This window comes from Elgaria multicarinata, chromosome 20, assembly GCF_023053635.1.
Source record: "Elgaria multicarinata webbii isolate HBS135686 ecotype San Diego chromosome 20, rElgMul1.1.pri, whole genome shotgun sequence".
NCBI classification, from domain to species: Eukaryota; Metazoa; Chordata; class Lepidosauria; order Squamata; family Anguidae; genus Elgaria; species Elgaria multicarinata.
In genome coordinates this window covers 14,614,051-14,633,605 of record NC_086190.1, presented here as the reverse complement: position 1 = coordinate 14,633,605, position 19,555 = coordinate 14,614,051, and the positions used below count along the sequence as shown (strand labels likewise).

The following is a 19,555-nucleotide window of genomic DNA, read 5'->3' as shown; positions in this document are numbered from 1 at the left end:
GTTTACAAAAGTAAAAAACAGTGAACAATAACAATAATAATAATAAAAAAATTATTTCTTACCCGCCTCTCCCTTTGGAACATTAAAAAGTATACAAAATTTAAAACCACCAAAAACGTAAACAGTATAAAAACAACGGTGTCCATTTAAACCAGAACACTTCTGGGGTCCGTTAAAAAAGAAAGAAACCTAGCATATGTTGTTAAATGCTGTTAAATGCCTGGGAGAAAAGTCTTGACCTGGTGCCTGAAAGATAACAATGTGGGCGCCAGGCGAGCCTCATCGGGGAGATCATTCCACAATTGAGGGGCCACCACCGAAAAGGCCCTCTGCCTTGTTGCCATCCTCCGAGCTTCCCTCGGAGTAGGCACTCGGAGGAGGACCTTAGATGTTGAGCGCAGTGTAGGGGTAGGTTCATGTCGGGAGAGGCGTTCCGTCAGGTATTGTGGTCCCAAGTCAGTGTGTGTCTCTGTATGCTTTATCTCTGTGTGTGTGTATGTGTGCTTTCTCTCTGTGCATGTGTGCTTCTCTCTCTTCAAGCCTGTGTGTATTTGTGCATGTTTGGCCCCGTTCACGCAACACGCGAAACCACGCTGTTTAACCACAAAATGGTTAATGGAATGCGTTCAGGTCAATGTATTCCGTTAACCGTTTTGTGGTTAAGCAGCCTGGTTTCGCGTGTTGTGTGTGTGGGTGTCTCTCTCCATGTCTATTTCTCTCCATGTCTATTTCTCTCCATGTCTGTGTCTGCCTCTCTCCGAGTCTGTACGTCTGTCTATGTCCCGCTTTCTCTGCGTGTAAACATTAGAACCGCTTCTCTAGGAAAATATTCCCAACACAGCAGCCCCATAGAGTTGCGATGCTAATTTTTTCTCTAATCTTTACATCATCATCATCACGACTACGTTTAGATCCAAATCTTTTTCCCCTCTTGCGAGGAACTCCGAGGTGGCTCACATGGCCTCTCCGTTTTATCCTAACAACAACCCTGTGAGGTAGGTCAGGCTGGGAGTCCGCAACCGCCCCAAAGTGACCCAGTGAGCTTCCTGGCCGAGAGGGGACTAGAACCCGGATCTCCTAAGTCCCAGTCCAACACTCTAACCCCACCACCGCACTGATGATAATGATGATGATAATAATAATAATAAATATGACAGCATTACATTATAAGGGCATTAAAGGATGCTGCTTGTGTTCCCTTGGTGTCCCTTCCATGGGGAACGCTCTCCAGGACACTTCCTTGGCCTCTCTTCAAATCCCTACCCTCCTCTTCCAGGAAAGCCTTCGTTCTCGCTCCCCTCCGCTGAACAACCAAAGAGCCCTGGGGGCTCAGGCCAAAAGGTCCCCCTGGCGCAGTATCTGCTCTGCTGCAGCGCCCGACCAGACGCCTCTGGGAACGCCCGGAGAGGTCAAGTGTGGTGCGCCCACACTTAGAGTCCTGTGTACAGTTCTGGTCACGACACCTAAAAAAGGATATTGTAGAGCCGGAAAAAGTGCAGAGAAGGGCAACTAGAATGATGAAGGGGCTGGAGCATCTCCCCTACGAGGGAAGGTTACATCAACTGGGACTGTTTAGCTTGGAAAAAAGGAGGCTGAGGGGAGACAGGATAGAGGTGTACAAAATGATGCATAGTGTGGAGCATGTGGATAGGGATACATTTTTCTCCCTCTCTCAAACTACTAGAAGCCAGGGTCATCCCATGAAACTGATTGGTGGGAGATCCAGGACAAATAAAAGGAAGGACTTCTTCACACAGCGCAGAGTTGAACGATGGAACTCACTACCCCAGGATGTGGTGATGGCCACCAATCTGGATGGCTTTAAAATGGGGTTGGATAAGTTCCTGGAGGCGAAGGCTATCCATGGCTACTGGCCCTGATGGGTGTGTGCTCTCTCCGGTATTAGAGGCAATAAGCCTGTGTGCAGCAGTTGCTGGGGAACATGGGCGGGAGGGTGCTGTTGCACCATGTCCTGCTTGTTCATCCCTGGCCGACGGCTGGTTGGCCACTGTGCGAACAGAGCCCTGGACTAGATGGACCCTCGGGTCTGATCTAGCATCAGGGCTCTTCTGATGTTCTTTCGTTAACCACCCTCCCTGGTCCATCCCTAGCAGACGGTGTCGGAATACAAGGGATCTATTTAGTCCGCCACGGCTATCGCTCCTTGCCGCCTTCTCCGTCCTCCAAAATTCAGATTGTAAGTGCAGATCAGACAGAGACTTGCATGTGTGCTTTTGTGCGTGTTCGTCTTTCTCGCTCTCTCTGGCTCCTCCGCGTAAAGCCACACCAACGCTGATCCCGCACCATCCACCACGAGCTTTCCAAACACACAAAGTGCTTCATAAAACCCTTATCTCATCTCCATCAAGTTTAAGGCAACAGGCCGCGGGGGGGGTGGGGGTGGCTTGCTCATGGCCACCCAGAAAGCATCACGGCAGCAAAGGAATTTGACCCTTGGCCTTCAGGATTCAACACCCATCTCCTACATCACTCGTGGGAGGAGATGACGAAAGATCGGGGGCATCTACTTATCTTGCAAGGGGGGGGGGAATTGCCACCTACTGTGACGTTTATGCACTTCTCGCCCCTTCTTTCCATCAGCCTCGAGGGTCGCCCCCCCCCCCCCGCAGCCTAGGAAAGAACAGCGCCCCCTCGCACTCAGAGCCAAGAGCATCCTGTTCATACCGGCCACGTCCCACCATGCTTTCTCCCACCGGAATCCCTGCTGGCTACAGCCGGAGATATTAGCCTGACTTTTAATACAATTTGGCCGGGAAGCCAGCGCCCTGGAGGCTGCATTAATCACTTTAACGATGAAGCTATTACTGGAGGGGCAGCAGGAGGGGAGAGGCGAGGATGGGAAATTCTCCACGCCTCCCCCCCTCCCTTTAAACCTCCCCCAGGACTGTTTCCAGTCGCTGTAGGGAACGGGTTATTCCATGCAACGCACGGACCGTGGATGCTGACGGCGAGGGCAAAAGGAGATTGCGATATTTCGTCCCCGCCGATATAAAAATCAAGGCATGCTTGGTACCCCACTCACAGAGGTGTTGGAGAAATCCATTTCAGGGGGCGGGGGCGCTTCGACGAGCTTTCCCAGGCTCGTCCCCCTGGACTTTGGTTCGGTTCACATGGCAGCGGCCGACTCGGCCTTCAGCAAGCCGAGCTAGTTTGTCCATTTTCCAGGGATTTTGAGCATAGAGGGTAGGGGGAACGTTCTGCAATTTGCACACATTTCTGAGTGATTTGCCCAAGCCACGGCCGAGTCTGCACAAATGGCTCGGAAATTTGCGCCAAATGCGGAACCTTGCGCCAAATGCGGAACTTTGCCCCCCCCCAAAAAAAACCCTGCAAAAACATTCCAGAGTTTGGGGAAACGCCTGCAGCTCGGCTTGCAGACCCAAAGCCCGGGTAACTCCACTGAGACCAAAATTAACCGGCAGCAACGGACATCCTTACCCACCTACACCTCAAGAAATGGTTTCGGCAGCATGCCCTTACCTCCACCACCACCCCGGCACCGCAACTGCCCTGAGTAACTCAGCTTCGCATTGCCTTAAGAGTTCCAATCCCTTTTTGAACAATATGTAAATCCATCTCTGGAACTCCCCGCCACAAGATGCAACTGCTAACTTAGGATGGATTTTAAACGAAGACTTAGATGGAGAATATTAAAGTATCAGTGGTTGTTGGAACCACTGTATCTCTCAAGATCAGATAGTGGTGTGTGTGTGGGGGGAAACCGGTGAAGGGGGGGTCTGTTGCCTTTGTGACCTGCTTGTGGCCTTCCCAACAGCATGTCTGTCCACCGTTGGAAACAAGAGGCTGGGCTAAACAGATTTTTGGCCTTATCCAACCCACCACTGGAATGCACCCTCACACACACACACACCCCAGTTCTTCCGAAATGGAATCCGCCCCCCGGGCTGAAAGAGGTCCTGCACCCCTTCTCTTGAGAAACTCTTCGGCCTGTTGGGTTGCACTACAAGCCGAATGCGGTGCAATGACGAGATGGTTGAAGACCCAGGTTCAAAGCCCCCCTCAGCCGTAAAACTCGCAGGGCAAAATCAAATCAGCGTATTTCAGAGAGAGGGAGACGGAGCGGGTCTATTCCTCACAAACTTCAAGACAAGAGTGGGACAATACCTCCCCCCATCCTAGGCACGTCCACGCAGAAGTAAGCCCCACCAAGTCCAATGGGGCTTCTTCTGAGGTACGTAGCATTGTAGCCTAAAACAGACTAAATTGCTGCCCTTACCCTTCATTTTAGCTCTTTTTATAGGTAAGACCGTTGAAACCCTTTCTGTTGTTTTAACCATGTTATAATTTGCCTGGCCTTCATTGTTAAGAAGGTGGGGTTGATGATGGTGGTGATAACTAGTAGTGGGATGGAATTAATAATAATAATAATAATAATAATAATAATAATAATAATAATAATAATAATGGTTTTCTCATGAGCGTGAGCTGGCCCACGTATGCTCCCAGTGACAACGCCGACAAAGAAGAGAAGATGACGATGATGATGATGATAGACATAGAAGTGGTGGGATGGATAGATGAAGATAATAATATAAAAACAACAATTATAAATATCTAGGAATCTCCCATGTGTGTGAGCTGCCCCATCATGCTCCCAGGGATGACAATGAAGAGAAAATAGTAGTAGTAATTATAGTAATAGGAGGAGGAGAGAAAGAGGAGGAGGAGGAGGTGAAGAAGAAGAAGGAGGAGGAGGAGGTGAAGGAGGAGGTGGAGAAGGAGAAGAAACAACCTCATACTAGCAAGACTATGGCTGCATTTCAGACTCCCATAGTATTCACATCCACACCCTATTGAATTATATCTTTCATTTAGTCAAAATGTACAAAGCAAGAGATAAAAACGCACGTTATGAGCGGGAGAGAGAGGAGGCGGCAAAACTCCCCGGAGGGAAAATTTGAGATAATCATCTACGGTTATTACATAATCTATTCTCCCTTCCTCCTCCTCCTCCTCCTCCTCCTCCACCCCCTTCCTTCCCCACTGACATTTGGGGCGACCGGCTAATTATCCGATAAAAGGAACACGTCCCAGCCTCCACCCCACCCCACCCCCCCCCCCGCAAGAACACTGCTCATTATAGATCGGGGCTTGCTAATAACATATGCGCACTCATGCGCTGGGGAACGCGTTCCCGTAACGGACGGGGAAAGCAGCCTGGGCCGCCCCAGCCCGCCCCGCCCGCTCCCCACATTAAATTGGCGTAATATGATTACGCGCCGGATAAATGAAGGAACCCGCTAAAGTTCATTAGAGGTGTGCCGTCTCCTAATGCGGACAGATCACTCATTACGGGCCCAGCCAGGAGAGACGCCGCAGCCGGTGGAGCTGCTCCTCGCCAGCTTTAATTGCCTGATGACAAGGCAATCCACCACCTCTCCCCGAGCCATTAATAACCGCCCGCAGCAGCCGCCTTCCCCTCCCGGAGCTCCGTCAGCCGGTAAATGAGAGGAATGCGTCCGCTGCCGCCTCTCCCCGCTGCGACCGCAGACAGGCCATTGATCAAATCTGGCAGGCGAGGGGGGGGCCCCTCTTGCGCGACCCCGCGTGCTCGGAAACTCGACGCGGCGCTGGCCCGAGGCGTCCGGGCCCCTTGACCTCTCCCCCCCCTCTTGCACTCCGCACAACCACGGCGCCTCGCACCTTTCGCCTCGCTTCCCAACGGCCCTCTATTTCATCGCGATAAGACAGAGAGAGAGATAGAGAGATATAGATGAGAAGGAGATAGATAGATGATTGATAAATAGATAGAATGGATAGATGGATAGATAGATAGATAGAGAGGAGAAGGAGATATAGATAGATAGATGAAAATAGATAGGTAGTGCAGGATGTGGAATAACGGGCTCAAGTGACAGGAAGCCAGATTCCAGCTGGACATCAGGAAAAACTTCCTGACGGTTAGAGCAGTACGACAATGGAACCAGTGACCTAGGGAGGTGGTGGGCTCTCCCACACTAGAGGCCTTCAAGAGGCAGCTGGACAAGCCTCTGTCAGGGATGCTTTAGGGTGGATTCCTGCATTGAGCAGGGGGTTGGACTCGATGGCCTTAGAGGCCCCTTCCAACTCTACTATTCTATGATTCAGGAAAAGCTTCCCGACTGTTAGAGCAGTGCGACAATGGAACCAGTTATGTAGGGAGGTGGTGGGCTCTCCCACACTAGAGGCCTTCAAGAGGCAGCTGGACAACCATCTGTCAGGGATGCTTTAGGGTGAATTCCCGCACTGTTGAACTCAACTCTACTAGTGTATGATTCTATGAAGGAGATGGATGGATGGATAGAGAAGAGGAGATAGACAGATAGATGTTTCATTTATATCCCGCCTTTTTTCCCTCCAAGGAACCCAAGGTGGTGAACATAACCCTCTTCTCCATTTTATGTGTTTCCACGGCCGAGTGGGGACTAGAACCCAGATCTCCCGACGCCCCATCCAACACTTTATTTTATTTATTTATTATTGCATTCATATCCCGCCTGTTTTCCTCCAAGGAACCCAAGGCGGTGAACATAATACTCTTCCTCCTCTCCATTTCTATCTTCACAACAACAACCCTGCGAGGTAGGTTGGGCTGAGAGTCTGTGACTGTGACTAGAACCCGGATCTCCCAACTCCCAGTCCAACACTTTAGCCACTAAACTAGATAGATAGAAAGACAGGCAGTCAAAGAGGAGAGAGAGAGAGAGACAGATAGAAGAGAGGGCAACAGACAGACAGAAATTTATTTATTTAAAGTATTTCTTGGCCGCTTTTCAGGGCTGAGGCCCTCAACAAGGCAGCTTACAACAATAAAATGCCTAAAAAATTAAAAGCAATAAAATATTAAAAGTCATCAAAACGTTCACAATAAAATAGCCATTAAAAGAATAAAACCAGCAGGGACAACAACAGCAGTACACATCATGGAAAGGCCGTAGGAAAATAAATATGATTTTAATGCCTTCTTGGAAGCCTCTCCGGTGTGGACACCCACCTAATTGCTCCCATGGGTGAGCAAATGAGAAGGGCCTCTTTTTCTGATCTTAAAGCACGGGCCGGCTGATATGGGTGAAGGTGGTCCTTCAAGTAACTTGGTCTCGTTTGAGCTTTAAAGGTCAAAACCTGCACTTTGAATTGGGCTCGGAAACACGCAGTGTAACCAGTGCAGCTGGCACAATCAAACCACCTTGCCCATTCCAGTACTGGGGTGGGCGGGCTGCGTACAGGAGAGGCAGACAGACAGACAGAGATAGAGGAGAAGGAGGGAGACAGACAGAGGAGAACGAGACAGAGAAAAGGAAGAGAGCCTGGGTTTAGGGAAACCAGAATTAAATTTCCCCAGCGTTCCTACTGATTCTCCACAAATCGCTCAGGAGGAGGCTTACACGATGGACGTAACGTGGTCCAATCACCACGGATGCTCGGATACTCCGCAAAACAAGAAACCCGAGAGTGATCGGTGTCCAGCCCAAGGGCCTCCGGGCGTTTCGATCCAGCCCGCCAGAGTTTGTCATAAGGCCCCGCCCCCTTCCCCTGGCCCGGCCCCCTTTCTCCCAACCACCAATCACGTGGTTAATCTTAGCCACAGTTTATGAAGCTAGTTTCAACCAAACGTAGTTAAGATTAACCACGGCGGAGGGCATGGGGATTGAAACTCAAACCCGTGGGGCAATTCAGCCTCACGGGGTTTCCCCAGATGGCCACGCCTTCTTCCCTTGGCTCCGCCCCCATTCTCCTAACTACCAATCCGTTTAGTGGTTTCCTGACATTTCGGTAGTTTCCCGCCCCCCCCCCCCCCCCAATTCTGGAAGGCTGAAATGCCTCTCCCAAGGCTTAGTGACTGGAAGTAAGAGCTTTAAGGCTAAAACGCGAAGGTATTTTGGGCCCGCCCCTTTGGCCCTGCCCACTCAGAGAATGTGGTCCTTGAGAAGGGCTAGGTTTTCCTTCGCTCACCCACAAATCCCACTCTCTTGTCTTTTTTCTAAGTACCACTGCCGTGGCTTCGTACTCACAGTCAACAATTGACAGGGGTCAGGCTTTGATGGACCTCCCTGAGGAATAATTCCTGCAATTGAGGGGCCACAGCGGAGAAGGCCCTGTTCTGCTTGAGCTGCGGTAAAGCGGAAGCCCTTCCCGGAAGTGGGAGGTGTATCTCACAATCATCTCTATGTTCCTCAACCACAGCAAGGGTGGGCGACTTGCCACCCTCCAGATGTTTTGGATTACAAATCCAACAGCTGGTTGTCCATTGTGTGAATGCAATGCTGGACTAGATAGACCCCTGGTTTGATCCAGCAGGGCTCTTATGTTCTTAACTCCCATAATCCCTGATCATTGGTCACGCTGCTGCCTGGAGCTCATGGGAGTTGTAGTCCAAAAACACCTAGAGGGCCTCAGAGAAATAATTAAAAAAAAAAACGTTGCTTCAGCAGGTAATCAAGGCAGGTAATCAAAGTCCTTCCTAACAGCGGGCAAGTGGGCGGCCTCAGAGACACACCTGAGCGCCGTCTGGAGGTTCTCATGGAAATCGTCATTTTCACTTTTAAAAACGAAATCAAGCATCTAGTCCTGTTTGCCAAGAGCTTGGAAAATGCAACAGCAAAGATATAAGGAACAGGAACAAAAACACTTCTAAAGTATTTTTTAACCGGAGAAACGTAAGGGCACAACCAGGCAATTCACAAGTTCCCCAGCGTCTTTACGATACCCTCCCTACTTTAAAACACTCCGGAATTCTCCAAGAGAATTTAAAGTCCCGAGTTCAGTTCTTCATACTTTATGTCATCAAAATGTCTAAGGGGGGGGGGGGGGAAACGCACCATAGAATAAAAATGCACCTTCTCTGAGGGGCGTTATTAAGGACAGAAGAAGAGTCGTGCTGAATTAGACCAAAGGTCTGTCTAGTCTAGGCTGTGGTTCCCACAGTGACCATCAGGAAGACTATAACTAGGACATGAGCACAACAGCACCGCCCTGCCCATGTTCCCCAGCAACTAGTGTAACATAGGCATACTGCCTCTGATAGTGGAGGTAGTAGAGAGCTGTGAGGACTGGTGGCCATTGATAACCTTGTCCTCCTGCACAAATTTGTTCAATCGTCTTATTCGGCTGTCCACGTGAGTGGCCATCACTACTTCTTGTAGAAGAGAGAAGTCTATTGTTTTAATTCTGCGCTCTGGGGCGAGAGGTCCTTCCTTTCGTCTGAATCTCCCACCTCTCAGCTTCATGGGACGACCCCGCCAGGTTCTCGTCTCACGAGAGGGGGAGAAAACTGTCTCCCTGCCTTCTTTCTCCACACCACGCATCATTTTCCCACGCCTGTTCCATGTTCCTCCGCACTCGCCTTCCTCCGACGCCAAAGAGCCCCCAAACGTCGCCACCTTCCCGCGGAGTTGCTCCATCCCCGTTGAGCCCGTCGGCTGCTCTTTTCTACTTAGCAGGGATCGGGCCCTCTCTGCTGTGAGCTTTGATTAAACCAGAGGTAACCAGTGGCCACGTTTCCAATGGCTCACGATCAAGAGGAGAGTCTGTTCTCCCAACAAACTTATTCCGACGAGATTACAGTCGCTATAAAACGCTAATGAGCGCTTAACTACTGCAATATTTAATTAAAAAAAAAAAGAGGAAGGAGGAGAGAGGCTGTGAGCTGCTGGTAATTAACAGAAAATTGGTAATTTCCTAGCTATTAACAGCTTATTTTCCACTCATCTGAACACAGGCAAGGAACCAAAGCCGTACTATAAATAGGAAACATGTTTCGTCAACGAGGAGAGATTTGCCTTGAGCGGTGTGGAGCTCTCTGGTTTATCGATGGAGCAGAGAGCCTGCATCCTTCTCCGTCCTATATTTGCTGGGGAGCGTGGGGTGGGGGTGGGGGAGATCTCCCCAGCTAAGCAGATATATTATTCCACTTCCCTGGCTGAGTGTTGAAAATGCAAGCCACCCCTGCCCTCATTTGGGGTGTCTAGGTGAAAGCATCACCCTATGAGGAGAGACTGAAAGAACTGGGCATGTTGAGCCTGGAGAAGAGAAGATTGAGGGGAGACATGAGAGCACTCTTCAAATACTTGAAAGGTGGTCACACAGAGGAGGGCCAGGATCTCGTCTTGATCGTCCCAGAGTGCAGGACATGGAATAACGGGCTCAAGTGACGGGAAGCCAGATTCCGGCTGGACATCAGGAAAAACTTCCTGACTGTTAGAGCGGTACGACAATGGAACCACTTACCTAGGGAGGTTGTGGGCTCTCTCACACTAGAGGCAGCTGGACAGCCACCTGTCAGGGATGCTTTAAGGTGGATTCCTTCCTTGAGCAGGGGGTTGGACTGGATGGCCTTAGAGGCCCCTTCCAACTCTACTATTCCATGATCCTATGCTGCTGCCCATCAGGGCAGAGGTGAGCTGGAAACACCACTGGTCTGACTTCTTACACTTCCAAAAGCAGCTTCCTACGTTCCTATGAAGGAGGCTGTCCCTCAGTGGAGAGACTTAAACTGACTGTGTCATAGCTCCATCGGCCACGGTTCCCCGTGTCCCACCCCCCGCCCCCAAAAATCAGGAACTTGGGGAACTTGCAAGGAGACTGGGTTTTTTAACACCGCTACAGTCAGAGCACAGGTGGCTCGAGAGAGTGAGCCAAACCACATACTACAAGAAAAAGGTTTTTCAAATATCACAGACCAGGATTGTTAGCAGATCTTCGGTTTCACAAATTCTAATGAGTGGAAATGCCTTTTTTTTTTTTTTTTAGTATAATCAAAAGAGAGGCCTCCCAGTGTTCTGTGAAACCTATATGTTCCGCTTAGAACCGTCTCAAGAGCTTCCCTTTTTTTCTTTTGAATTAAAGGAGCCAAGTTTCTAGGCCCTCTTGGACCTTCGAACAAATTTAACGTTTTCGGGGTTCCAAGGGATGAACAAGTAACTGCAGGACACACAAGCGCATACGCAGGCACCTTTTCTGAACGCCTGCCTCCCCATTATCCAAACACCGCACACAAACCCTTGAATGTTTTTCCCCCCCTCGGCTCCACAGATACCGCCGACTGAGACAAACTTGGCACAGAGAGAGAGAGAGACAGACAGACAGAGCAAGAGAGAAAGAAGGGCCGTTTCCAACTGCGACATCTCCTACTGTTCCGTCGGGGAAGGCTCCAAAACGTGTCATTTCATTCCACGTTGCCAGCCTGCCGCACGCCGACAGCAAATCCCTTGCCATTTTCCTCGCAGGGAGAACAGTGTCTCTGGGTTGGCAGCTACTTTAAAAAGCAGGCAGCGGCCCGGCGATGCACATCCTAATCGCCTCTCCGGGGTGCCCGAACACCGTTTCCCTGTTACGACCCGCTGCCCCCAACACACACACACAAACACAGAAAGAAAGCAGCGTTTCTGTCTCTTGGGTGTAGCCGCTGCTCTGCGCTCAACTCGGTCCGGAAAAACGGCTGACTACACGGGCAGCAAAAGCACCCACAGCAAAATCGAAGCAGAGCGATGCCTGGTTTATCCCTCCAACGGCTCTGAGGCAGGCTCTCCGAATCTCCCGCTCCGAAGTAAAAAGATTTTTTTTTAAAAAAAAAAAGGGGGCAGATTTGCACAAAAGGAAAACGCCGCGGCTGACACACAGCCTCTTTTCAAGGCTGTGCCCATCGCTGGTGCTTTTCCAACATACCCGTATTCAGGAGTCAAAATGACAGGGCCTTTTTTGCTATGGCACCCAGAATTTGGAAACTTCCTGACTGTTAGAGCAGAAGGACAATGGAACCAGTTACCTAGGGAGGTTGTGGGCTCTCCCACACTAGAAGCCTTCAAGAGGCAGCTGGACAAGCATCTGTCAGGGATGCTTTAGGATGGATTCCTGCATTGAGCAGGGGGTTGGACTCGATGGCCTTGTAGGCCCCTTCCAACTCTGCTATTCTATGATTCTATGAACAGAGTGTTGGACTAGGCAGACCCTCGATCTGATCCAACAGTGTTCTTCTTATATTCTTAGTGGGAGGGAAACTTCCCTTGTGTGTTCTGGCTGTTGAACACTTAACCCCGAAGCTTCCCCAGAAAGCAAGAGTTCGAATCACATTCTACAACTGACTGCAGACCCCTGGTGGCCAATGGGCAAATTGCACCATTCCCTGCAGCGGGTCCCAAAATTCCTTCCTCCCTTCAAGACCCGCACCCCCACCTGCATACCTTTGACAGACAAGCCCTCGTCGGAATCACTGTCCATCTCGAAAAGGTCCTTAAACTCCCTCGTGTCGTCTTCTTTCTGTTCGCCCGGCTTTTTCCGTTTGATTTCAGGAAGATTCAGATCTTCTAGCTGTAGATGGACAAAGAGAGGGCGGGGGGGAACGTAAATACAAGCCCTTGAAAAGTGGGTTCACCTTGATCTTTTCTGGTGGCAGCAGTGGGCTCCTTCCAATACGAGAGTGAATACTCGACAGCAAAGCATGCTTTTAAAAGGATTTTTAGTAGGCGTGAGAACGAGGAAGTTCACCATTGAGAGAGAGAGAGATGAGATTTTCAGACTTGGTAACAAATAGCAAGTGAGGATTGTTTGCACATGGCAAGTGAGGTTCAGTATAAGCAAGTGCAAATTGATACACACTAGGGGAAACTATCCTATCTTCATGTATAGTCCGATGAGGTCTGAACTGGTAGAGATTATCCAGGAAAGAGATCCTGAGATCACGGTGAAAATGAAAATGTCAAACTCCGCATCCAACAATAATGAAAAAGGCAAACTGAACAATAAATGTTCTGGCCCGCTTGCATTGCCTGCCTATATGTTTCCGAGCCCAACTCAAGGTGCTGGTTTTAACCTATAAAGCCCTACACGGCTTGGGACCGCAATACCTGATGGAACGCCTCTCCCGACATGAACCTACCCATACACTGCGCTCAACATCTAAGGTCCTCCTCCGAGTGCCTCCTCCGAGGGAAGCTCGGAGGATGGCAACAAGGGAAAGGGCCTTTTCAGTGGTGGCCCCCCGACTGTGGAATGATCTCCCCGATGAGGCTCGCCTGGTGCCAACATTGTTATCTTTTCGGCACCAGGTCAAGACTTTTCTCTTCTCCCAGGCATTTTAACAGCATTTAACAACGTTAAGTTTGTTTTTAATGGACCCCAGAATTGTTGTTTTTAAATGGATACTGTTGTTTTTATACTGTTTTTTATGTTTTTGATGGTTTTTAAATTTTGTATACTTTTAATGTTTACCATTTTTAATTGTTGTAAACCGCCCAGAGAGCTTCGGCTGTGGGGTGGTATATAAATGTAATTAAATAAATAAATAAATGAACATAAATCTGACATCGAAAGGGCCGCGTTTGGAAACCAGTGGGGATGCCAAGCTGTTCTCCAAGGACACCCACCTTCTCTGGAAGTTCGTAGAATCTTCCGGCCTGACCCCAGGATCCCCTGTGCATCATCTGGATACACAGGACGGAGACCGGGCCTCACACCGGGCTAAGACCTCGTCTAGCAATGGCCTTAGTTAAGTATGTAATGTTATGTAATGTCTTCCCCCCCCTCTCCTTTTCCCCTTTTGCTTTGCTTTCTGTAGAAAATAATAAAATTGTTAAAACCAATCAATCAATAAAAATAATTTTAAAGTAATAATAAAACCTGCTGCCCCCAATAGTCAGGAGAACATTTTGAAGCCCATGAAAATGTTTTTAAGCAAGTAGGTCTTGCTGATGGATGAACTCATTGACGCAGTCCAAATAATAACCGCCTGGCCCTTACCCGTTCTTTGCCGCTGATCTCCAGCTGTATCTCCTTCTCCCTCAACTTCTTCCAGTGCACGTAATACGTCATCAGCGGTGTCCCTTCTTCCCTAGCCGCCTTCTCCCATTGTTCCTGTCGAGAACGGAAGGCAAGAGAGATGACCTCAAGTGACCAGCTTCGTCATTCTCACAATCCCCTCACTTTCCCCCCTTGGGAGTAAATCACATCTGCATTTCTATGCCCATTTTACAGGTAGAGAAACTGAGGCAGCAAGAGCACGGCATGGCTCAAAGCAACTCCAAGGACGGATTTCTTCACATGACCAATTGGGGTTCTTTCCAGATATAAAGTTCTTGGGTAATATGGCCTGGGACCGGGCTGCCTGAAAAACTGCATTGTCCCATACTAACAGGCCCGGGTTTTAAGATTTCAGGGGAAGTCCTCCTCTCAGACCTGCCACTATCAAAGTTATATGGAATATGCGTGGTGTGGAGAATGCGGATAGGGAGACATTTTTCTCCCTCTCTCAAAATACTAGAACCCGGGGTCATCCCATAAAATTGATTGGAGGGAGATCCAGGACAAATAAAAGGAAGGACTTCTTCACACAGCGCAGAGTTAAACTATGGAACTCACTGCCAAAAGATGGAGTGATGGCCACCAATCTGGATGGCTTTGAAATGGGGTTGGATAAATTCTTGGAGGCGAAGGCTATGGTGTGGTTGTGTGCTATCTCCAGTATTCGGTGCAATAAGCCTGTGTGCCCCAGTTGCTGAGGAACATGGGTGGGAGGGTGCTGTTGCACCATGTCCTGCTTGTTCATCCCTGGCCGATGGCTGGTTGGCCACTGTGCGAACAGAGTGCTGGACTAGATGGACCCTTGGTCTGATCCAGCACGGCACTTGTTCTTATGACTAGAAACACAAGACAGGGCCTTCTCAGTGGCCGCACCCAAGCTCTGGAATTTCCCTCCCAAGAGAGGCAGACTGGCTCCTTCTCTATTGTCCATTTGTCAGCAGGAAAAGATGTTTCTGTTTGGTGTATGAGTTGATCGGTTGCTGATACTGGTTGGGTGCTGTACATTTCTTGTGTTCTTGTCTCTTTAATTTTTTTCCCTTTTATTGTCACACTTTAATTGCAATTTTGTTGTTAATCTCTATTTTATTGTTAGCTACCTTGAGCGTCGTTTTGTGTGTGTGTGTGTGTGTGTGTGTGTGTGTGATAGAAATTAAATAAATAAATGGTCACTCAATCAATCGAAGACACTGTTGACACTGCTTGATCTGCCAACTGTGATTAAAAGATCAAGAGCACCTCAACATTATTATTATTATTTACATTTCTATACTGCCCCATAGCCTAAGCTCTCTGGGGGGTTCGCAACAATTAAAACCATAAAATACAAGACAATAAAGTACAATATAAAGGTTTTAAACTGCAGCATAAAAATTATTATTTCTTGCATTTCTAGACCGCCCCATAGCCGAAGCTCTCTGAACGGTTTCCGTAAGATGAAAACACTTAAAAACAATAGACAAAAATTAAAACCCACAAAAACATGCAATATACACATGCATTTAAAACCACTATAAATAAAATCAGCAAGCACGGAGAACCGAGGAACAGCAGGAAGATTTAAAATAGAGTAACAGATTTAAAACAGAAACTGAAAGAATAAAATGCCTGGGGAAATAAAAAAGGTGTTCTCCTGGCACCAAAAAGAAAACAATGTAGGTGTCAGGCGAGCCTCTCTGTGAAGCCCATTCCACAACCGGGGTGCCACCACTGGTAAGGCCCTCTTCTTGGTAGCCACCCACCTCATTTCTTTTAGGAGGCACTCCCAGAGAAGGAAGATGAACAGGATGAAATTTAATAGGGATAAATGCCAAGTTCTACATTTAGGAAATAGAAACCAAAGGCACAGTTACGAGATGGGGGATACTTGGCTCAGCAATACTACAAACGAGAAGGATCTCGGAATTGTTGTAGATCGCAAGCTGAATAGGAGCCAACAGTGCGATATGGCTGCAAGAAAGGCAAATGCTATTTTGGGCTGCATTAATAGAAGTAGAGCTTCCAAATCACGTGAGGTACTGGTTCCTCTCTATTCGGCCCTGGTTAGGCCTCATCTAGAGTATTGCGTCCAGTTCTGGGCTCCACAATTCAAGAAGGACGCAGACAAGCTGGAGCGTGTTCGGAGGAGGGCAACCAGGATGATCAGGGGTCTGGAAACAAAGCCCTATGAAGAGAGGCTGAAAGAACTGGGCCTGTTTAGACTGGAGAAGAGAAGATGGAGGGGAGACATGATAGCACTCTTCAAATACTTGAAAGGTTGTCACACAGAGGAGGGCCAGGATCTCTTCTCGATCCTCCCAGAGTGCAGGACACGGAATAACAGGCTCAAGTTAAAGGAAGCCAGATTCCAGCTGGACATCAGGAAAAACTTCCTGACTGTTAGAGCAGTACGACAATGGAACCAGTTCCCTAGGGAGGTTTTTGTCTCTTCCACCCTAGAGGCCTTCAAGAGGCAGCTGGACAACCACCTGTCAGGGATGCTTTAGGGTGGATTCCTGCATTGAGCAGGGCGTTGGACTCGATGGCCTTGTAGGCCCCTTCCAACTCTGCTATTCTATGATTCTATGATTCTGTGATGATCTCAGGGTCCAGGCAGGCAGGAATGGGCGTCTTTTGGCCCTGCAACGCCCACCAGTCCTAGCCAGCATAGCCAGTGGTGAGAGATCATGGGAGTTCTGTCCCTCCAGCTGTTTCGGCCACCCCTGAGCCATGGGAATACAAGAAGCTGCCATATTTGTCCATCAAGAATTAACTCAGGCCCTTCCATGCATGGGGCGTTTGCTCAGCTCCAAGCCACAAGTTGTGGCTTGAGAACGCTAAAAACCAAAAAAACAAATGCACACCAGTGCAAACCGAAGGCTTTGCCCCAAAAAATTCAAGGAAGAGGGAGAACTGATAGGCCCACAGGTTGCTTTTGATCTCTTAATTATGTTTCGTTATGGTGATGATTGGTGGTGATGATTTTGTAAGAAATAAATAGTTGAGGCCTCAGTCCTCCATCTGTGAAATGGGAATAACAGAGACCGACGCCTTACAGAGCCGTGGATAACAACGGCCTCTAAAAAGCCCAGAGATCATGCACAATTTCCAAAGGGAATTTTAAAAAAAATTAGCTGGTGCAATGATAAAAGAACGTATGGGGGGTTGTGGGCTGAGCTCTTTTTCGTAAGACATGGCAGAGTTCAAGCGAAGGATAGTGCTGATATCCAACCCTCTGAATCGAACAACCTGAAATCCTCCAGAGCAATGGCTCCAGGGATTTGTTGTTTATTCGTTCAGTCGCTTCCGACTCTTTGTGACTTCATGGACCAGCCCACGCCGGAGCTTTCTGTCAGCCGTCGCCACCCCTAGCTCCCCCAAGGTCAAGTCTGTCACCTCCAGAATATCATCCATCCCTCTTGCCCTTGGTCGGCCCCTCTTCCTTTTGCCTTCCACTTTCCCTAGCATCAGCCTCTTCTCCAGGGTATCCTGTCTTCTCATGATGTGGCCAAAGTCCTTCAGTTTTGCCTTTAAAACCATTCCCTCAAGTGAGCAGTCCGGCTTTATTTCCTGGAGTATGGCCTGGTTTGATCTTCTTGCAGTCCAAGGCACTCTCAGCATTTTCCTCCAACACCACAGTTCAAAAGCGTCTATCTTCCTTCGCTCAGCCTTCCTTATGGTCCAGCTCTCGCATCCGTAGGTTACTACGGGGAATACCATTGCTTTAACTATGCGGTTCTTTGTTGTCAGTGTGGTGTCTCTGCTCTTAACTATTTTATCAAGATTTGTCATTGCTCTCCTCCCAAGAAGTACCGTATTTTCCGGCGTATAAGACGACTGGGCGTATAAGACGACCCCCAACTTTTGAGAAGATTTTCCTGGGTTAAAAAGTAGTCTTATACGCCAGAAAATACAGTAAACGTCTTCTGATTTCCTGGCTGCAGTCAGCGTCTGCAGTAATCTTTGCGCCCAGAAATACAAAGTCTGTCACTGCCTCCACGTTTTCTCCCTCTATTTGCCAGTTACCAATCAAGCTGGTTGCCATAATCTTGGTTTTTTTGAGGTTTAACTGCAACCCGGCGTTTGCACTTTCTTCTTTCACCTTCGTCATAAGGCTCCTCAGCTCCTCCTCGCTTTCAGCCATCAAAGTGGTGTCATCTGCATATCTGAGATTGTTAATGTTTCTTCCTGCGATTTTAACTCCAGCAGGGTTGTATACTCTCACCTTACCTATTCAACTTGTATGCAGAACACATCATGCGACGTGCTGGGCTTGACGAATCCAAGGCCTCCAGGTATACCGACCCACAAAGAGAGAGAGAGAGACAGAGAGAACATAAGAGACTCACCACTGCGTCCCGATTGGCAACGCCGAAGGTCGCTTTCTGACGTTTGGTGGTGATGTAGGCGGAGTTTTCCTGCAACTTCTCCAAGAGCTGACGAATCGTCTTGCAATAGTTGGCAACCTTGCACTCCTTCAGGAAAGATTTGAGCTGCAGGAGGAGGAGGAAGCAGGAGGAACAGGAAAGGAATGAGACGGGAGGAAAAATTCCATGAACTGCTCCCAATTTTATTTTATTTTAAAAAAAATCCTGACTCTATTCCACACAACTTTTTATGTAACGGTTTTCAGACCCAAGCCAGTAAAAGCACAGACACCGGGCCAGGAGGAGTTCAGCATCCTCAAGAACCTCAGCTGTAATTCCAAAAACAGGGCCTACGGAGCGTAACGGCTACGGTCCTCCTGGGCAGAAAAAGTTGGCTAGAGTAGCCTTTTCACAAAAAGAAAAAGAAACACCTTTATTCACAAGCATTGCTTGGGTCACTGTTGAAGGAACGAAAGCGTCAACGGAATCTTGGCAAACATTCCGGCAGTAACGGACGTGAAAGGTCCGTTTGGTTGAGATAAAGCCTAGTCATTATTTAATGGTCCTTAACCTCAGAGGCCTGTAATGCCCGTTTCCGGGGGACAAGACACCCCACTGCTATTCTAACCTGACCCCGACCGAATTGAGCTAAACAAATCGCTCAAAAGCATAATGGCTAGCTGGTTTGCACAACCTCATCCAAATACGTTATGAAGTTAATGTAAAACATTCTCTCTTAGTTCCCTCACTGCTTCTGCCACCTGGCTTTTCCTGCGTCAAGGAGAGCACAGCCAGATGTATTTCCTCTTGCCCCAGATTATCTGAGGCTGCAGTCGTGGATAGAAAAGTCAGAAAGGCTGAGGGGAAACTGAAAGAGCACGTTGGGCCGGGGAGTGTTCCCTTTTTTGCAAAGGAAACGCTCCCGCCTCCAGGCAGAAAACAAGACGTCCGTTTTATTAGCTTATCCCAAACGGATCAAGATGTGTTGTTTTCAGGTTGGAAGCCTCAACGCAGGTCTTTACATGAAGAAAGAAAGAAAGAAAGACAGACAGACAGACAGACAGACAGGGCCATTTTGCACGACACAGCGGCTTACTTTGGGTTAGGAAGGAAAGGAAAGGAACCTCTCGTGCAAGCACTGAGTCATTGCTGACTCTTGGAGGGACGCCAGCTTTCGCTGACGTTTTCTTGGCAGGCCTTATAGCGGGGTGGTTTGCCGTTGCCTTCCCTGGCCGTGATTACCTTTCCCCCAGCTAGCTGGGTACTCATTTTACCGACCTCGGGAGGATGGAAGGCTGAGTCGACCCGAGCCAGCTGCCTGAAACCAGCATCTGCTGGGATCGAACTCAGCGCATGCAACCGCCATTTTGATTGTGTGACCTCCGATCAGGGCGGTT

The 19,555-nt window shown here is 48.7% G+C and overlaps 1 protein-coding gene across 1 annotated transcript in view; it reads right to left on the bottom strand.

Moving 5' to 3' along the window:
* The window catches only part of NOC2L (NOC2 like nucleolar associated transcriptional repressor), an 83,425-nt gene that overhangs the window by 9,989 nt on the left and 53,881 nt on the right, over positions 1-19,555 (bottom strand). Inside the window, exons 15-17 of the mRNA XM_063145058.1 lie at positions 18,141-18,284; positions 13,756-13,869; positions 12,201-12,327 (exon numbers count right to left, since the gene is read on the bottom strand). Of these exons, the coding sequence (XP_063001128.1) occupies positions 12,201-12,327; positions 13,756-13,869; positions 18,141-18,284 (385 nt within the window). The remainder of the gene's footprint in view (positions 1-12,200; positions 12,328-13,755; positions 13,870-18,140; positions 18,285-19,555) is intronic.